General features: G+C 30.3%; 1 protein-coding gene across 1 annotated transcript; it reads right to left on the reverse strand.

The window, feature by feature from the left end:
* Positions 1–1,433: 1,433 nt before the first annotated feature.
* LOC128172138 (uncharacterized) lies at positions 1,434–7,747 on the reverse strand. Its single transcript, XM_052837905.1, has 9 exons — positions 7,650–7,747; positions 6,854–7,057; positions 6,299–6,562; positions 5,797–5,877; positions 4,443–4,536; positions 3,678–3,866; positions 3,140–3,337; positions 2,218–2,394; positions 1,434–1,799 (listed from the first exon to the last, which is right to left on the reverse strand). Exons 1-9 carry the CDS (start codon positions 7,717–7,719, stop codon positions 1,589–1,591), a joined length of 1,488 nt encoding a protein of 495 aa, XP_052693865.1. The 5' UTR covers positions 7,720–7,747; the 3' UTR covers positions 1,434–1,588.
* Between the last annotated feature and the right edge of the window lie 8,986 nt (positions 7,748–16,733).

The following is a 16,733-nucleotide window of genomic DNA, read 5'->3' on the forward strand; positions in this document are numbered from 1 at the left end:
TTCCTTTCATCTAGCGCCATATTAGTTGTTGATTTTTAGTGTATTGCTCATCTTTACACACCCCCTATATAAGGCCGAGAGCACTATTCATGCTTCACCGCAATAAGGCATTTCATACATCCGAACATGTTACACTGGACCTTAAAAAATTCAGAAACGCGGTTTGAACAAAATGATATGACAAGCACAGCACTGACACGGAATACCAAATGAACGACGAACAAAGACGGACTGAAATCCAGGAACAGATACTTTAAAAAATCCTCGATTATTGTGGACTGTTTTCCTGTGTATATTACAATGTATAACATCGCACATTCGCAAACCACACACTGTGGCAGATCGAACAATGTCGATGATCGGATAAATTTTAGAAATTGAGCGTTTTTAAAGAATCCGATGGAAACAATGTTACGCTGTTACTTTCTTGGACTTACTATCATAACGTTTATCTACTGTGTTGGATGTAGTGCCGCCAAGGTTTTCGAAAACATTAGGCACTCTGTATGAACGACACGCGTGTTCGGTGTGCTAAGATTGCGAAGTAAGACAGCACTACCTGTGCAAAATAATACCTTAGAAATTCTTTCAAAGAAAACATATATTTTATATTTTATTGATTGCATTTTCCTTCATTCTCTTTATTCTTTATTACAGTTATTTTACTACAATGTGTAGTTCGTGCATCATGAATTGCGTTCAACCAGAATGACTCGTAAAGAAACCGACCGTAGCTTTCTCAACCGGTATACATGTATATACCCCAGTGGCAGTAGAGGAGAGATCGAAACTGATATTACGTACACATGCTCTTATGAATTCATGTCAGTTTATATGTTCAGTGTACATGTACGTACTTAACACATTTTTTTAACAAAAACTACAGTACATATATATTGTTTAAGAATTGTGTTCAAGAAATAATAACAATATTTCATTGCATTTTGTTAGCTTTGTTTCCAATATTGTATCATCAAAGAAAAGGCAATTTTATGTACATTAACCTGCACTTCCTATGTATTTAAAGAGCAATACTATTAAAAGAAAAAAATATACAAGCAGTACATGTAACTGTTGCAATTTACATTAAGTACACCTGTGTTTTTATTTGAGAGGGGTATTATTTCATTTTTTTCCATTCTCAATTTGACCCAACTTTTGAGAAATGTTGGGGTTTTTTTTATCTGGATTACTTACATGCCATACCCGCTGTGTCGTCATATACTATGCATGATACTTGTATGATATTTATTAAAGTTCATGTTGAAAATTTTTTAAATGTTTTTTATTAAATACATATTCAACACTTTTGTTTCGCCCCATGTTCGGTGGTTGAATCTGTTTTAAGTGGGAATATCGTACAGTTTTCATGTAATTAAAAACAATTTTCTAGATATATACATATGTAATTTAAGAAAAAAAAAATATTTTTTTTTCATGTATGGGAACAATTTTAAGGACCTAATAACATGAAAATATCGCAATAGAAACAACAAATCTAACATAAACTGGGGTAAAACATGAGTTCATTTGCATGCAGGCATTCTTTAATACTGTTTCAGCAAATCCTTGACTTTGGTCTAGTAATCTATTTCCTTTTGATGTTGTCTTCAGGTTGTGCGGGTAGTTCGTAAATAGGTTCCTCCTCATAACAGTCATCTCCATCTAAATTTTCGTAACAATTTAAACTTGGAACATCACAATAAAAATCAGAGTTTGAAACACGTTCCTCATTTAAGATGCTAGTTTCTTTTGCAGGTTGAGTTGCATATTCTTTTTCACACACAAACTGTTTGCATCTAGAGAGAAAACGAAAATGTGTTTAAGTACATAAATTTGTATCATTTTTTTATGACATAACAGTGGGTTTATATTACAATTTGTGCAAGTAAACTATTCCCAACGATAAAACATGTCAAAAGACATTGCACCGTTGTGTATCAGTATAAAAATTACTATTTTTATTGAATTTTCTAATCCACTGCTAGTGCAAATGTCAATGCAAAATGAAATTGCAATATATGACAAATATAGTTATGAATTAAAAAAGAATCACACAATCCTTTACTCTTACGGTGCAAACAATCTAATATTTTATTCTAAACTGACCAAGTATATTACTTGTAATATAGTATGTTTCAATTTGAAATTCATATATATCAAAATGTTGTATTTGTGTAAATATACAAACGTTTAATTCAGGTAAACAATACATACATCTCTGAATCTAAGATAGTTTCTGTTACTGTTAGCTCTTCATAGTCAGCCAAATCAGGATCGTCTTTACTCAGGTCCTCGTAAAATTTACCATCAGAATGAGTTTCATTAGTTGACAGTCGACTAGTCTTTTCTGATTTTGAAGTAAGTCCTCTTTTAAAATAACATTGTTTACATCTGAAAAAACCCCCACAAAAATTGTCCATTACCATTGTAACATTAGAAATAACACTGCTATTTTTTTTTTGAACCTATCACATTTATTCTTATGAACGTTAATCATGCTTTAAACTCTGACAATGACATTTTCAGTGGAAATACCAACACGTCATTAACCATGCTACAACTAATGAAAAAAAGAGTTGTCTTTCTTTACATTACAACAAAATATTTACATCTAACAAGTTTCATTTCCTCAATTTCTTAGTTAAGTCATAGCTCTATAGAAACAACCAGACTGAAATAAACAAGCCCCATTTATTAAAATCAACAGCGGCTGAAACTACTGACAATAAAATGACAGGACTGATATTGACAAGCGCTGTTTATCGATTTGTCAAAACCTACAGCGACCTAAAAAAAAATCACAGACTGCACGAAATACTGATGATGATGTCAGACTTAAAGTCTCACAGGAGACGATTTGGCTGTTTTTTTTTAAACAAACGTACTTATGTACATTAACAGTGATTTAGTGAATTTTAAAAACTTTTCATAATCAATTTACTATTTAGATGAAAAAAAGGTGTTAATGTAAACAATACAATTTCTCTTTGATGATTCATGCGAGTTATGAAAATAGCGATCATTGCCGAAAAAAAAAATATATGTATAAACCGCTTGTGCGGGTTGTGTATTTTTTCTGCAATTTGTAGTTTTCCTGAAAAAAAAACCTATAAAAATAGTTTAAAAAATAACTTACGTCGACAGATTTACTTCCTTGTCAATTGTTACTTGGGGCTTGCTGTTATTAACAACACATTCAACTTCCGGCACGTTTTCATAAGATACACGATCACAGTTGGAGCTATTTTCATTAATTGATGTCTGGCTACTTGTTTCAGCTTGAGTTGATTCTTGTTGAGTTAAAAATCTTTTTTTGAGCAAAGTCGTTATGCATCTAAAATAAACCAGAAACGATTGTTTTGTTTTTTTTTCTATTTATCATGAATAAAAGCAATCTTTTTTATTGGAAGTAAATCAATATAGACACATACTTTGAAAAAAAGTATTCAAATGAATAAACAAACAGCATGTGTACAGTGCTTTTGCTTTTACAATAAACTGTTATTGTGCCTTAGACTTAATTTTGATGATACCATCATATTAGTTTTAATATCAACGTTGGACACAAATACGATAAACGAATGTTTGATTTTAAATGTAAGTGCAAATATATCTTGAAAAATGTTTATATAAACTGTGAACAGGTTTAAAAACATAAGAAATTTATAACGTACGTCTGCAACTCTATATGCATATCCAGTTTGGTTGAATGTTTATAGTTGAACTTATTACAAATGAATCGTTTAAGGTTAGCATGGGTTAGAGGGGTTGTAGTCACTTCATTGGTTTGGCCTGGGTTACATGTACTAAATGCAGTGTCATGTTTTGGTGTATATTCTCTTTTGAAAAGGCACTTGTTTCCTCTAAAATATGAGAAAAATTTAAAAAAAATCAATACTGTATATTTTTTTTAAATAATTTAAATCAGATAAATCAATATACGGCGATAAAGCTTAAAACATGATGTATATGCATGTGACTATAAGCCACAACTAATATGTAACACATATGACAACATTTAATACAATATTTGTAAAAACAAAAAGAAAGAATTCAAATAAATGAATTGGTGATGACAAATAGGTTGCTATTTCGTAATACTAGGTTTAAATAAGAGTAAGCTGAGTGCATTCGATATAATGGCTACTTTCATCCATGTGCATTCAAAGATATTGTTATCATTTTATAAGGCATAAAAAACACACCGTGGTTTATTGTGTTGAAAACGAATTTTGCTTTTTTGAATTAAATTTGTCAGATGTATCACGTGCATCAGTAACAGTTATTTTATTATTTTTTGGAAATGTTTATCTGTTGTTTACTAATATCACAAATTTTATGATATATATCTTAATATAAAACAACAGTTTAAGGCTTTTAAAGGTCAAAAGTAGGGAACACCTAAACAAATTATTTGAAAATCTGAGAATGTAACATACCGTTTAATACGACAAAACAAGACATATACCATGAAAAGGAATGCCAGTCCAAAATAAAGACTTAATTGTATTACTGGGTAGCTCGAATCTTGATCTGCAAATAAACACATGCAATCATATACGTGTTATCTTGTTCATTATCATATTCACGTATGGCAACATGGTTATTACCAGCGATATTATTAACGGAAATTACGAAACAGTCAACGGATAGAGCCACTTTTGTTGTACTTGATTACTATCAATTAAAATAAAATACTTAAAATTTTATTTAGATCAGTTATGTAACTGTTTCAATTGGGTCGAAATGTTAAGCTTCATTTTACTTAATTGACATTCATTGTATATTTTCCCTTGTGTTTGCATTGCAAATCTGCGAGGTTCAATTTTCTACGAATACACTTTGCAAATTTATGCACCAATAGCACAGATGCAAACGTTTCCAATTGTTTTGAGTATATTTATTTTTATTCGATTAAATGAAGCTTTCAATCTTACGTAACTAATTTGATATGTACTTTTAAAAATCGATCAGTAGATTATATCTAGTACTTAATAAAAAAAAAGTTCCTCCACAAACTTTATGGAATTATTTTTTTTTTTGTCGTGGAACTAACTAAATAACATGTTAATATGGCAGTTTCATGTATCTTTTATATCCCTGACTAAGCGCGTAAATGATGGCTTTAAAGCGGCGGTAAACAATATTCCATATAAATAGACATCAGAATAAAAATATAAACATAATCATTGGATACTTATTTTTGGATGTTGTCGGTTCTATGACATACCAAACGGTGCAGACAAATCATCATACCTCGGTCACGCGCAGTATTCAATTTGTCTGCACCGCTTGGTGTGTCATAGGACCGACGATATCCAAAAATAAGCATCCAATGCTTAAGTGTAACGTAGTACTGCGTGTGAAAATATTTTTGTTCGCTGCGGTATTCAAGTAATGAGTTACGATTAACACACAATTAGAAACTAAAAAACCAATAATTTAGCCATTTTTTTGCAAACAGATTATGTAAAGTCATATGGAAAACATAAAAGGCGAACTGTTCACGGTGGACTTAAACGTTTTTATGTTTTCAAATGCTACAAGTAAAACCCCTTTTAATTCACCAATACCAACATCTTTTGTTTAAGAAATACGTTTATATAGTTCTCAAATCCACGCCAAACCACATTTGATATACAAATAATTCCTAAAACAGTAGCTTTCTAAAATGGAGCAATTATGATTGTCAGTTAAACATTATGTGTACATATTGCATTAATTAGTGGTGTCGATTAAATTCGTGTTCATCATTTTTTTGAGTAAGATCACTTTATAAGTTTTAAAACTTACTACAGAAACCACTGCTAACATCACACGTCAGACATCCGCGGCACGGTCTACAGTCGTCACCATATCTCCCAATTTCACATCCTGTACAATAGACGATCAAGGTAAAAACATAACTTTGCATTTACAGGCACGTAGCATCGGGGGGGTGGGGGGGGCAGTAAAGATTTTTCTTAAATTTACATACAAAAAATTAAATTAAGATGAGTTCCCCCCCCCCCCACACACTTTTAAGGGACCATATAAAAATTAGAATTGAAAATAAGTTTACTGCAGAAGTTAAAAGTAAGTAACTTTAATTTCTAACAATTAAATTCAGGAATATCACGACAAAAGAAAGCTTAACCTTTAAACTAAATTTATGAAACTGATTTGCCTATTTAATGAATTAATTGTAATGACAGAAATAAAACATATTAACGGCTTAGTAAAGGAACGTAATGACAGAAAAAAAACCATATAAACAGTTATATGCCATTAGATTTTAGGTTTCAAAATCACATACCATAAACCTCTATTTTACAAATTTCAAGGCCCTTTTCTGAAAAAGAATCCTCTTCAGGAGCGTTGTACTTTGTCTCCACAATGACGTATCTAGCTGTGTATTTACAAGGTATGTTTATCATATTTATAGGCAATGCCTGGTACACTCTATTTTCGGTGTAACAGCGTATTCTCTGTTTTGTTGTTGAGGTAGTTGCTGAAAATTCCGACACATCAAGGTAGAACCGCCCTCTCCTGTACCGTCCCGTAGAACTTGACATATATACTACAATGTTTTAAAACTGTTGATTTCAATTGATAAATATTTCTTACGCAAAAATCAAAAGTCCTTTTAATGTTATCTTACATATACGCATTCTACAAGTAGATTACATACACTCATTTTACTAGAAGATTAAAAAATCACTGAAGTAAAAAAGAGAAAGAGATAAGAAAACAGAGTCACGTGCCTTACTGTAATTAACAAGACATTAAGACTGATTTTGAAAACAAAATATAACATTAATTTTTATACAGCAGTAATGTTATAAATTAGTATGTTAAAAATTGAACCTACCATCTCGTCGATGGATTCGCACATTATTTAAGCTATATGGTTTCCCTAAGTCTACCTGAAGCCGAGTTTGTGTCTGGTTTGTATTAGTGCGCGAACAATTAGGTTCATTGAAATCTAAATTCCAATCATCAGCTAATGCTGCTTCGTGGCCTTGATATGTTGAAATCTGTAATATATTTGTTGTTTTTCTTCTGGAAAGGTTTTCTGTACAAAACGAAAGAAAAATATTTACTAGGAGTACAATAAAATACATGAAGGACAATTGAACACTTATTAACATTTGGCAGACATTGTTTTGAAAGTGTTATCATGTGGGGGTTTTTTCAGCCATTGTTTTAAATGATTTGTGATCTATATGTTCGGATATAAAATTTGCACACATACACACCATTCACATAATTTATTTCAAGCTATATAGATAATATTTACTATTGATGAAATTTCATAATGTCAAATATGATTACGTTATAATTTGACTATTTAAAACATTTGAAAACAGTGGGATTTTTCGCTAAGTAAGTATAGTATACGGCAAATACATTTCATTACACATTCTTATAAAGATAGCATACATTTATTTATAAAACAAATATAATTCGTTGCTCTTCCTTAACCAAAACACCAATTGTGAAACACTATATTTTCTTTAATGTAATACTGCTTTATCAAAACATTACAAAACATTACCCACCCTCATTCATCTAATGATTCTATGTTTTTTTTTTACAAATGATACAGTTGTTACTTTAACCATTTAAAAACAATATATTTTGTTTCATATTCAAGCAGTACATACCTAAACAATAATAAATATTGGCAATACACATCAATATTGTGATGAAAAAAGAAAACATATTCAATCCCATGAAAATAATCGTACGTTTTTATATTCTGTTTTTTTTTTAAAGAAATGATATAATAACAGGAAAATTATTTTTTAAGAGCTAAGTGTCATCGGATGAAAATATATATATATATAAATAGAAATATCAGGAAAATTAAAATGAAACGTACGTGAGTACTTGAAAATCATTTGTTTTAATAGTCATGCAAAAGGATATAGAAAAAAAAAATAATAAATTATCTAAGTTTGGCCTAAGAATTCAGGAAGTTGGTGCTTCAATTTGCGTTTAATTGAGGAAATTTGTCCTTTCCGATTAACAAATTAGAAAATTAATTTACGCTATATAGTTAACCTGGAATTATTGTCGTTACTTTTCTCCTCAATACAGTTTTGCAAACTTAGATAATAAAAACCATGTTAATTTTAAACAATGAGTCTCATAAAAGAATATAACAAGAGTCTCTATATGACGAAAGGCACCAATTTTTTTTGCGGATAGTAAAAAAAAAGTAGGGACAAATAATCTTTGCAATGAACTTCCTAGAACGAATTTATCAAGCAAAGAAAGATAATATTTTTAAAAATCTGCACAGAAAATGAAAATTTAATAAATTAGCATGAATGATAACAAATTAAAAGTCTACGATAGATGGCCCGCTAAATATGTATTCTTTGAATACCCATAACGTCTGAGAATTTAGGCCATTCAAATTCATGAGTTGTGCGGTACAATCATGAAGACATGCGTTGTTACTATGGAAGTATTCACTGATTAAAGTATTGATATTGATTTAAATCCCGTGATTTAAATGACAAAACAAAATCTAAATTGCATCCCTCCATAGATCGCTCATAATGCAATTGCATTTTCAAGTGATAATTATGAACATAGCAATAATGATATAAGAAATTTATATTGAAGGGTAAATTTAGATATTACTATAACTTTCATTATACATTTCTAGCAAACAATGGAGTCTACCTGCTGCTTTTTATCAAATCGTATATTTTCGAGTGTACCGGACGCTGCCTTTTGACAAGTCTGAGTGAAACGTTTCTGTTCAATCCCCTTCAAATAAATTGACTAAAAACAAAACAAGATTACATGTGAAAACACGTTTGGTTGTGAATTGAACAATGACATTTTTGCCAGAATTTGACCCCGAAAAATAATTTTAAAAAATGAGTTTAATCTAGCAATTAACAAATATTAAATAAAATTGGTATCATTAACTGAAATTGATAACCTGTTAATATATTCGATATTGCTTGCATTAATAAACTACAGAAACAATAGAGTTGTGTATTCATACATTGGTATTATTATGTGCCACTTTTGTTTTAATATCAAAGCAATATGAGCTGCAATTTTCATGATGAAATTTATTTTTTAACGAAAATATTACTTTCTACTAAAATGACAAAAATATCATGGTTTTTGAATTTCTTTTCGTCAAATTTTTGTTAAAAGGGCCAATAAGGAGCCTTAATTCGAGTGAAATTAAATTATTGTCGTCCTGTACAAAAATGTGCTGTATGTTCCTTAAAAATTAATAATTTGTCCAACCTAATTTATAATAAAAGTTTTTACATGCAGATTTAGCATACTAGCAGGTTTTTACAGCAAAATGAAATTCTAAAAAATACAGCTCATATTGCTTTAAGTTTTTTAAGGCATACTATATAGTTGAGGTTGATTGCGTTTTGAACACAATGGAGTGATAATAATGATAAGAAAACGAAACCTACGTGTTATAATAGTACTTGAAAATAATTTGAATTTAATAAGCATGCCAAATGATATACATGTATAATGAAATAACTTATCTTAGTTTAGTCTTGGCGTATAGGAAGTTGGTGCTTTCAATTTGTGTTAGATTGAGGAAATAAACTCTATCCGATAATCAAATTAGAAACTTAATTTAATTGATATATTTTTTGAAAATAATACTTGCGGGTATTTTGGGTTTTTCTGTCGTATATCTCATTTAATTTATTTAATCACGGTTTCTTTTTACCTTGCTATAGTTGACAACCATGATTCCACACAACTAAATAAAATATTGACAAACAAACAATGCAGCTTTAATTTATGTCCATATTTAAAATTGAGCAATCAAGTATGATAATATGTTCAATAAAGTCAGATAAGAACAATGTACATAATAATACATGTAGATGTTCAGTTTTTTTTTTAAAAACAAGAGACATAGATTCCTTGTTACAATTTAAAATTAAAATAAAAAAAAGACATAAACATATACAGTAGCAAAATATAAATTTACACCTAAAATGGTTGTGCGTCAAATTATGTTATGCAAATTGACAAACCTCCCGGTCTGTAATATATCTTTACATTACATTATCTTTAGAACCGTAGTGTTTCTATTGCTGAGGTTTTCTAAAATTTATATGAAACAAAAATAGAATAGTAAAATATAATTTTATGTAACGGAAAGAAGTGCAAGATATTATATTGTAGTATGTTCTAAAATCTTAAGGCTATTGACAGGTTTGATAAAAAAAGACATTGTTAAAACCATTTTTACTGCACAATTTCTTCTTTTTTATTATCACAATATTTTACAAAACAAATAAAACAATAATGCTATATAAAATTAGTATCTTTAGTAATTAGGAGTAACCAAACTGGATTAGTAAAATAAAAAACAAGTATAACATACATTTTTTGAAATAAAAGAAAACGTGCAATGCTATGTAAATTAAGTATTTGATTTCAAAGTTATATAAACAATTTATACCAAAAAAATAATAACCGTTGATAAAACACACGGGTGCAGTCATAACTCATGTTTCCATGCTAACACGGACTGAAGATAAAACACTCAAACTGCACTACTATGATCAAAACGGGAATTTAAATGGCTTAATTAATCTGAAAAGTGATGTTCGGTATTTGCTATTTTCATGCTGAATTAAATACATGATATCCATTAGGTAAAACATGTCGCAATATTGCTGTTAACAAGAACTTGAGGAAAATTTCCGTTTAAAATTTAAAATAGGGAAATTAGTGAATTTGATTATTACATGGAATAATATCATTTTTAATAGTATATAAAGTTCACTTATGTAAGTATGACTTTGAAATTATCACCATTAGTAACTAAAATGCCATATTCGCAATAATATTAACATCCTGGGTACTAATCGTTTAAACAGATCGCATCAGGATCATCTGTCTTAGTATTAAAAATCTAATTTTTATTGAGTCCTAGAAAAAACAAATAAATATTCTCATTATATTCTCATTATAATTAAAAATCACAATGTCTCTTTAATTTCAAAATGATGCATTATAACAACTTTTGAATGTCTATCTAAAAGCATTCATAATTTGTCTTTTAATGGTACGTTTATTTGGAAATCGTTTTAACACGTTTTTTTTAATTCATGTAAATTATATCTGGTTTAGTTCGTAAAAGGTTATCATATATCTGTACCCCCCCCCCCCCCCCATTTAGTATTTGCATTCATTATCCCTAAAGTAAACATTATTATCACATCTTAATGTATCTGGTCAATTGATGCAGAAGCCTCGTTAGATCAAATGACGTGGTCACATGCGTAAGCCAATGCTCTTGCTCTATCGGTACCTTTTTGAAGGATTGCTAAAAGATTTCTGATTTCTAACTAGCCTTGCTGAGAGGTCACGACATTTTCTGCTTTTCCGTTCGATGTATGTATATGGCAACACTGTTGCTAACAACAATGCGTAAGTTACCTGAAATGTTTAATGGGATTATTGAATGTAATTGACATGATTAAACACTATAGTATAGACACCCCAAGTATGAACCGGACATTAAAAAAACCTCTTACTGTATGTTCAGAAAACATATACATTTTGGTATTATATTTGTAAAACTAAAAAAAGCTGTTCGAAAGGAAGTGAGTATGGCTTGCATTTAACATTTTTTGTTAATCTTTTCCGGTTATTTAAACTGTGATATAAATTATTATCATCTACGGAAATAGCACAAGGAAAGTGATTAGTTTGAGTAAAAATAATTGAGGAAAAATTTTTTAAATTAAATTACATCAATGATGTTTAAATGAAAATACAACCATCATATGGTACACATTTTAAGATCAATGAGATTCTATTTATCAAGTGTAAGATTGTCACGTATATAAGAGATTTGTGTCATAGGTAAATACTCCTTTATAGAGACAATTTCTCTCGTTTTAAGAATAAGCAGACCTTCATATATCTATAATTTTTAGATGGTTTTATTGTGTAATATTTGAAAATTGAGAAAACTTACAGATCGAGAATGTCTACCTTAACCTATGAAATACTATTGATAACAAATCATAAAACATCGTTTTTCTTTATGATATGTATAATTAATTAAACTTAGATCTTTTCAAACAAATTTTTGAAGATTTTACTGAATCAGAACTAAAATTATTTCAAAGTGTATTTTCTACTATGGGGATAACATAACCATTTTACAGTAAACGTGTGATATTTAGTGTGCACAGTATTTGGCGAAAAATGACTTTTTAACAAGTTAGCTAGGATAAGAATTAGGAATTATCTAAATGCTGTCCTTCTATTATATATATTAAGGCATAATGCGATGTAAACAATTTCAAATTAAGACAAATATATGATGATTTAAATTATTGATGCTGTGCCCAGATATCTCTCTCTCTCTCTCTCTCTCTCTCTCTCTCTCTCTCTCTCGTGCTTTTAATGTTGGCAAAGCGTTCAGAGATCAACTTAATTTCATTACAGATATATCACTGTCTAGTGAAAAAAAAACCATACCTCATTAAATGCTTTGTTAGGTATTAGGTATTATTAGGTAAAAGTCAATTATTTTAATGCTTCATTCATTGTGGAAAAAAAAAGTTTTGTAAAGTTAACATTGGGCATTTTTCACAATATTGTGTTTTAAGCAAGTGCAAGGTTTAGTCGAAAGCATCCAGTTTGTTTTGAAGAAGATAGAACAATGTAATGCCACGATAAACGTCACCAACAGAAAGACGAGATACCGGTAAATCGAAGCAATCTGATACAGAAAACCAAAAACAGTGTATGTACAGTAAAAGTTGTCTAATTTAGCGGAGGGTGGTTCTGAGAAATTTGGCCGGTGTAATGAAGAATAATGACCCCCGTAGAATAATGACCGGGGGTCATTTTTTGACGTAGAATAATGACCCCCTAGCTGAAGAATAATTGGATTTTTCTGAAGAAAAAAGATCCAGGGGTTATTTTTTCTTCATGTTAAACATGACGAAAAATGACCCCCATAAAAAATGACCCCCCGCCCCACCCGTAAACATGAATAGAAATTGATTACCTCGTATCCAAGATATGACTTTGAAATTACTAAATTTTGTACTCTGTTCAACTGATTTTGAAGTTATAAACACCGAACTTGTAAATAAATCGCTGTATATAGTTTTCATATCCGTAGCAAGTACGCGCAAAACACTCTGACATTGCCACAAATTGATTGCTAACAGTTACGTTACTTCTCTCGTCGACATACGGCGGAAAATGACGCAAATAAAGAAATATTTATACACAATGAGGATATTGCGTGATAATTAACCAACAATAATCATGAAAGAATAATTGTTGCAATGATATTAGCCATATTCATTGGTGAATGAATTGTCAATCGAAGAATGATACATGTATATATCTTAATGGAAAAAGACTAAGTGGGCAGGTAACGTAGGAATGTGAATATATACTTCTTATTTACATTTCTTGGGGAAAGTGATTTTTAAAAAAATCATTCTGCGTTAGTTTTATTTTGTGATCACAAATATACTTTCTTTCAGAGCAAATTTGTGAAGAGTACCTGACTGTAGTAAATTTTAATAGATAACACTGATCGATTATGATAAGAAAAGAATGGTTCTAAAAGCGTTGATAAGAGGTTAGGGCCCATGTTAGGGGTTTATATCCTCTTGATTTTGATCACACGATCTTAATTGTATCCAAAGTTACCAATGCTCATACAAACTATTGAAGCATTAATCATCTTGATATTAACTAAACTTACTAAAGTATGCCGAAGATAATGTTAAAAAATATTTTCTGTACGAGTACTCTCAGTTCTTTGACGGTTTCCCTTGTTGGCCATTAACCTCTACTGGCGTAATGGCTGATGTCAGTGCCTACTAACTTCAGTTTGGTTTTAATGCCTAATAGTGGAGTAAACTTTTCATAATTTTGGTTTCATCATTAATTCTGGGTGATAAACTAGTATGCCAAGCAGTTTGTATTGTGGAAATCCTCAATGCAAGTATAATTCATGAACAATATGAAGAATATAGAAGATGCGACGGCGAAGCGCGAAGATGCGAAGACGAAAGTGCTAAGTTGCGAAGGCGAAGAAGTGATACTACTATCGCTTCTTCGCCTTTGCAACTTCGCACTCTCGCCTTCGAATCTTCGCGCTTTCGTCTTTTTAGCTCACCGAGACGAAGTCAATGGGAGCATACGCTATACCCCCGGTGCCGGCGTCCGGAGCTGGTTAAAGGTTTAGTTGCAGCTCCTGTATCTAAGCTATTACTTGTCCTCTCTTCACCAAAATTACATGGATGATGCATATGGACCTACTGAATCTGGTTCCTAACTTTCAGTTGCTGGAGGAGGTTAAGGTTTTTGGAGCAGGTTAAAGTTTTTGTTGCAGGTGCCCTTTAATAGCGATATCTAAGTTACTGCTGGTCCTAAATTCATTAAACTTCTATGGATGGTGCGTTTCATGATACTGATGCACCTGATAGACCTAAATGCTGAATCTGAGCCACATGTTTCGCATGCTGGAGGAGGTTAAGATTTTAAGAGCTGGTTAACGTTTTTGAAACAGGTGCCCTCTGATGATGATATCTTAGATATTACTTGTCCTAACTTCACTAGACTTCCATGGATGGTGCGTCTTATGAGACTGATGTACCTGACAGGCTTGAATGCTGAGTCTTAGTCATAGGTTTCAGATGCTGGATAATGTGAAGTTTTTTTGGAACAGGTAACATGTTTGATAGATAATAGTACTATTTCAAACTTGCAAAGCTGATTAAACTGTAAAATGAGTGAATCGCAGATGTAACTTCAGATGCAAAACTTGATCTCCATTATTAAGGATGCTCAAAATATATATCATTGTTATTTCAGGTCCTAACTTCACCTAACCTGAATGAATGGTGTGTTTTATGATACAGATGTACCTGACAGGCATGGATGCTGAATCAGAGCCATAGGTTGGAGATGCTGATGGAGGTAAAAGTTTTAATTGCTGGTGCCCTCTGATGATGATATCTTAGTTATTACTGGTCCTAACTTCACCAATCTCGCATGGATGGTGCGTCTTATGATACTGATATACCTAACATGCTTGAATGCTGAATCAGAGCCATAGGTTTATGATTCTTGATGAGGTTTAGTTTTTTGGAACAGGTCACATGTTTTATAGATGATAGCTTGCATAGTTGATTTAACTATATTATAAATGAAACGCAGAAGTTACTTTAGATGCAGAGCCTGATCTCCATTATCAAGGATCCGACCTCACTTAAACCTGCTTGATAGATAGATGTGGTTGTTGTTACGTAACATGAGTCCTATGATATAGTATTGTATGATTTGAAACACTATTGTTTAATAAGATACAATATAATACCATATGTTATATTGTAAAACGTTATATGATACGATAAAACATTGTATCAATTTTTTGATATTTTATGATATGATGTTGTATCATGATATTGTTATGTATAGTATTGATAATTATGATACACTATTGTATAATATTATATTGTATCATTTATGAATTATCTAATAACATGATACTATTACATATGATATTTAAATATATAATATTGCATCCTTTGATATCATATTGTACATTTTATGATATTGTATCATACAGTATTGCATAATATGTTATTGGTTTCTGTAATATAGAATTATATAACATGAAATTGATGATATTGAAATATTATAAAATATCGTATCATACGATATTGTATAATATGATATTGGTTTATATGATATATTATCATATCACAAGAAATTGTATTTTATGATATTTAAATATATATTATTGTATCATAAGATACAATATGTATAATATGATTGTATTATATAATATTTTACTCTATCCCATGATATTGTATCATTTATATGATACAATGTTGTATCAAATTATATTGTAGTATATAATACAATATCATATTATGTATCAAATATGAAACAGTATCATACAATACTATATCATACTATAATATTTACATTCACTTTCTTTCCCCCTATCAAATTGCATTGATTTATTTGAGTGATATTTACGCACAACACAGAAGACCCAATAACCAAATCTGGTGCGTATGAATACATTTAGTATTCCTTTAGTATTTCTCGAAGAACAAGAACTGACTCTTCTCGCGACTTCAAACCGGATAACGACCTGATATTATACTTACGCTGATAAATATTTCATTGATGTAAATATATTTTGACAGTTAAATGAGTTTGATTAATTTCTTAGTTTACCAAGAGTAAATTCATTAAATTACAGATAGAAAAATAAAATTGTGTTATCAGAATTTAAAACGCTGTGCACTATTTTTGTCAGCATATTTGGCCATTCTCTTAATTTGGCATTACTCGTTGAATAAGACAGAGCTTTTAAAAAAAAATCATATATGCGGGAAGAAAATAATTGTTTAAAAATCGTAACTACAAGCATTGATTCATTATTTTTTTAAAAATGAGGTCTTATAATTGCAACGATGAGTGCAAACAAATTTTCATAACGCGCTAGCGCGCGTTATACAATTTGTATACACACACCGTTGCAGTTATGAGACCACATCTTTCAAAAAATAATGATTCAATGCTTAATTATACAATATAATATCATATGTTTCAATGTTATGATGTATTATTGCAATATGATATTGTTTCATATAATACTATATTGTATTATGTTTTATGATACTCTATTATTTGATCAAATACAATTATAATGTATAACACATTACAATGCC

The sequence above is a fragment of the Crassostrea angulata genome, chromosome 2, assembly GCF_025612915.1.
Source record: "Crassostrea angulata isolate pt1a10 chromosome 2, ASM2561291v2, whole genome shotgun sequence".
Lineage (NCBI taxonomy): Eukaryota > Metazoa > Mollusca > Bivalvia > Ostreida > Ostreidae > Magallana > Magallana angulata.

Bases quoted from the DNA above. Each gene is read 5' to 3' on its own strand.
- LOC128172138 (XM_052837905.1), bottom strand. From the start codon at position 7,719: ATGGGATTGAATATGTTTTCTTTTTTCATCACAATATTGATGTGTATT. The intron at 4,537-5,796 runs GTAAGTTTTAAA...GTTTATTTGCAG, and splicing joins TGTTAGCAGTGGTTTCTGTA to ATCAAGATTCGAGCTACCCA. The intron at 2,395-3,139 runs GTAAGTTATTTT...GGGTTTTTTCAG, and splicing joins AAGGAAGTAAATCTGTCGAC to ATGTAAACAATGTTATTTTA.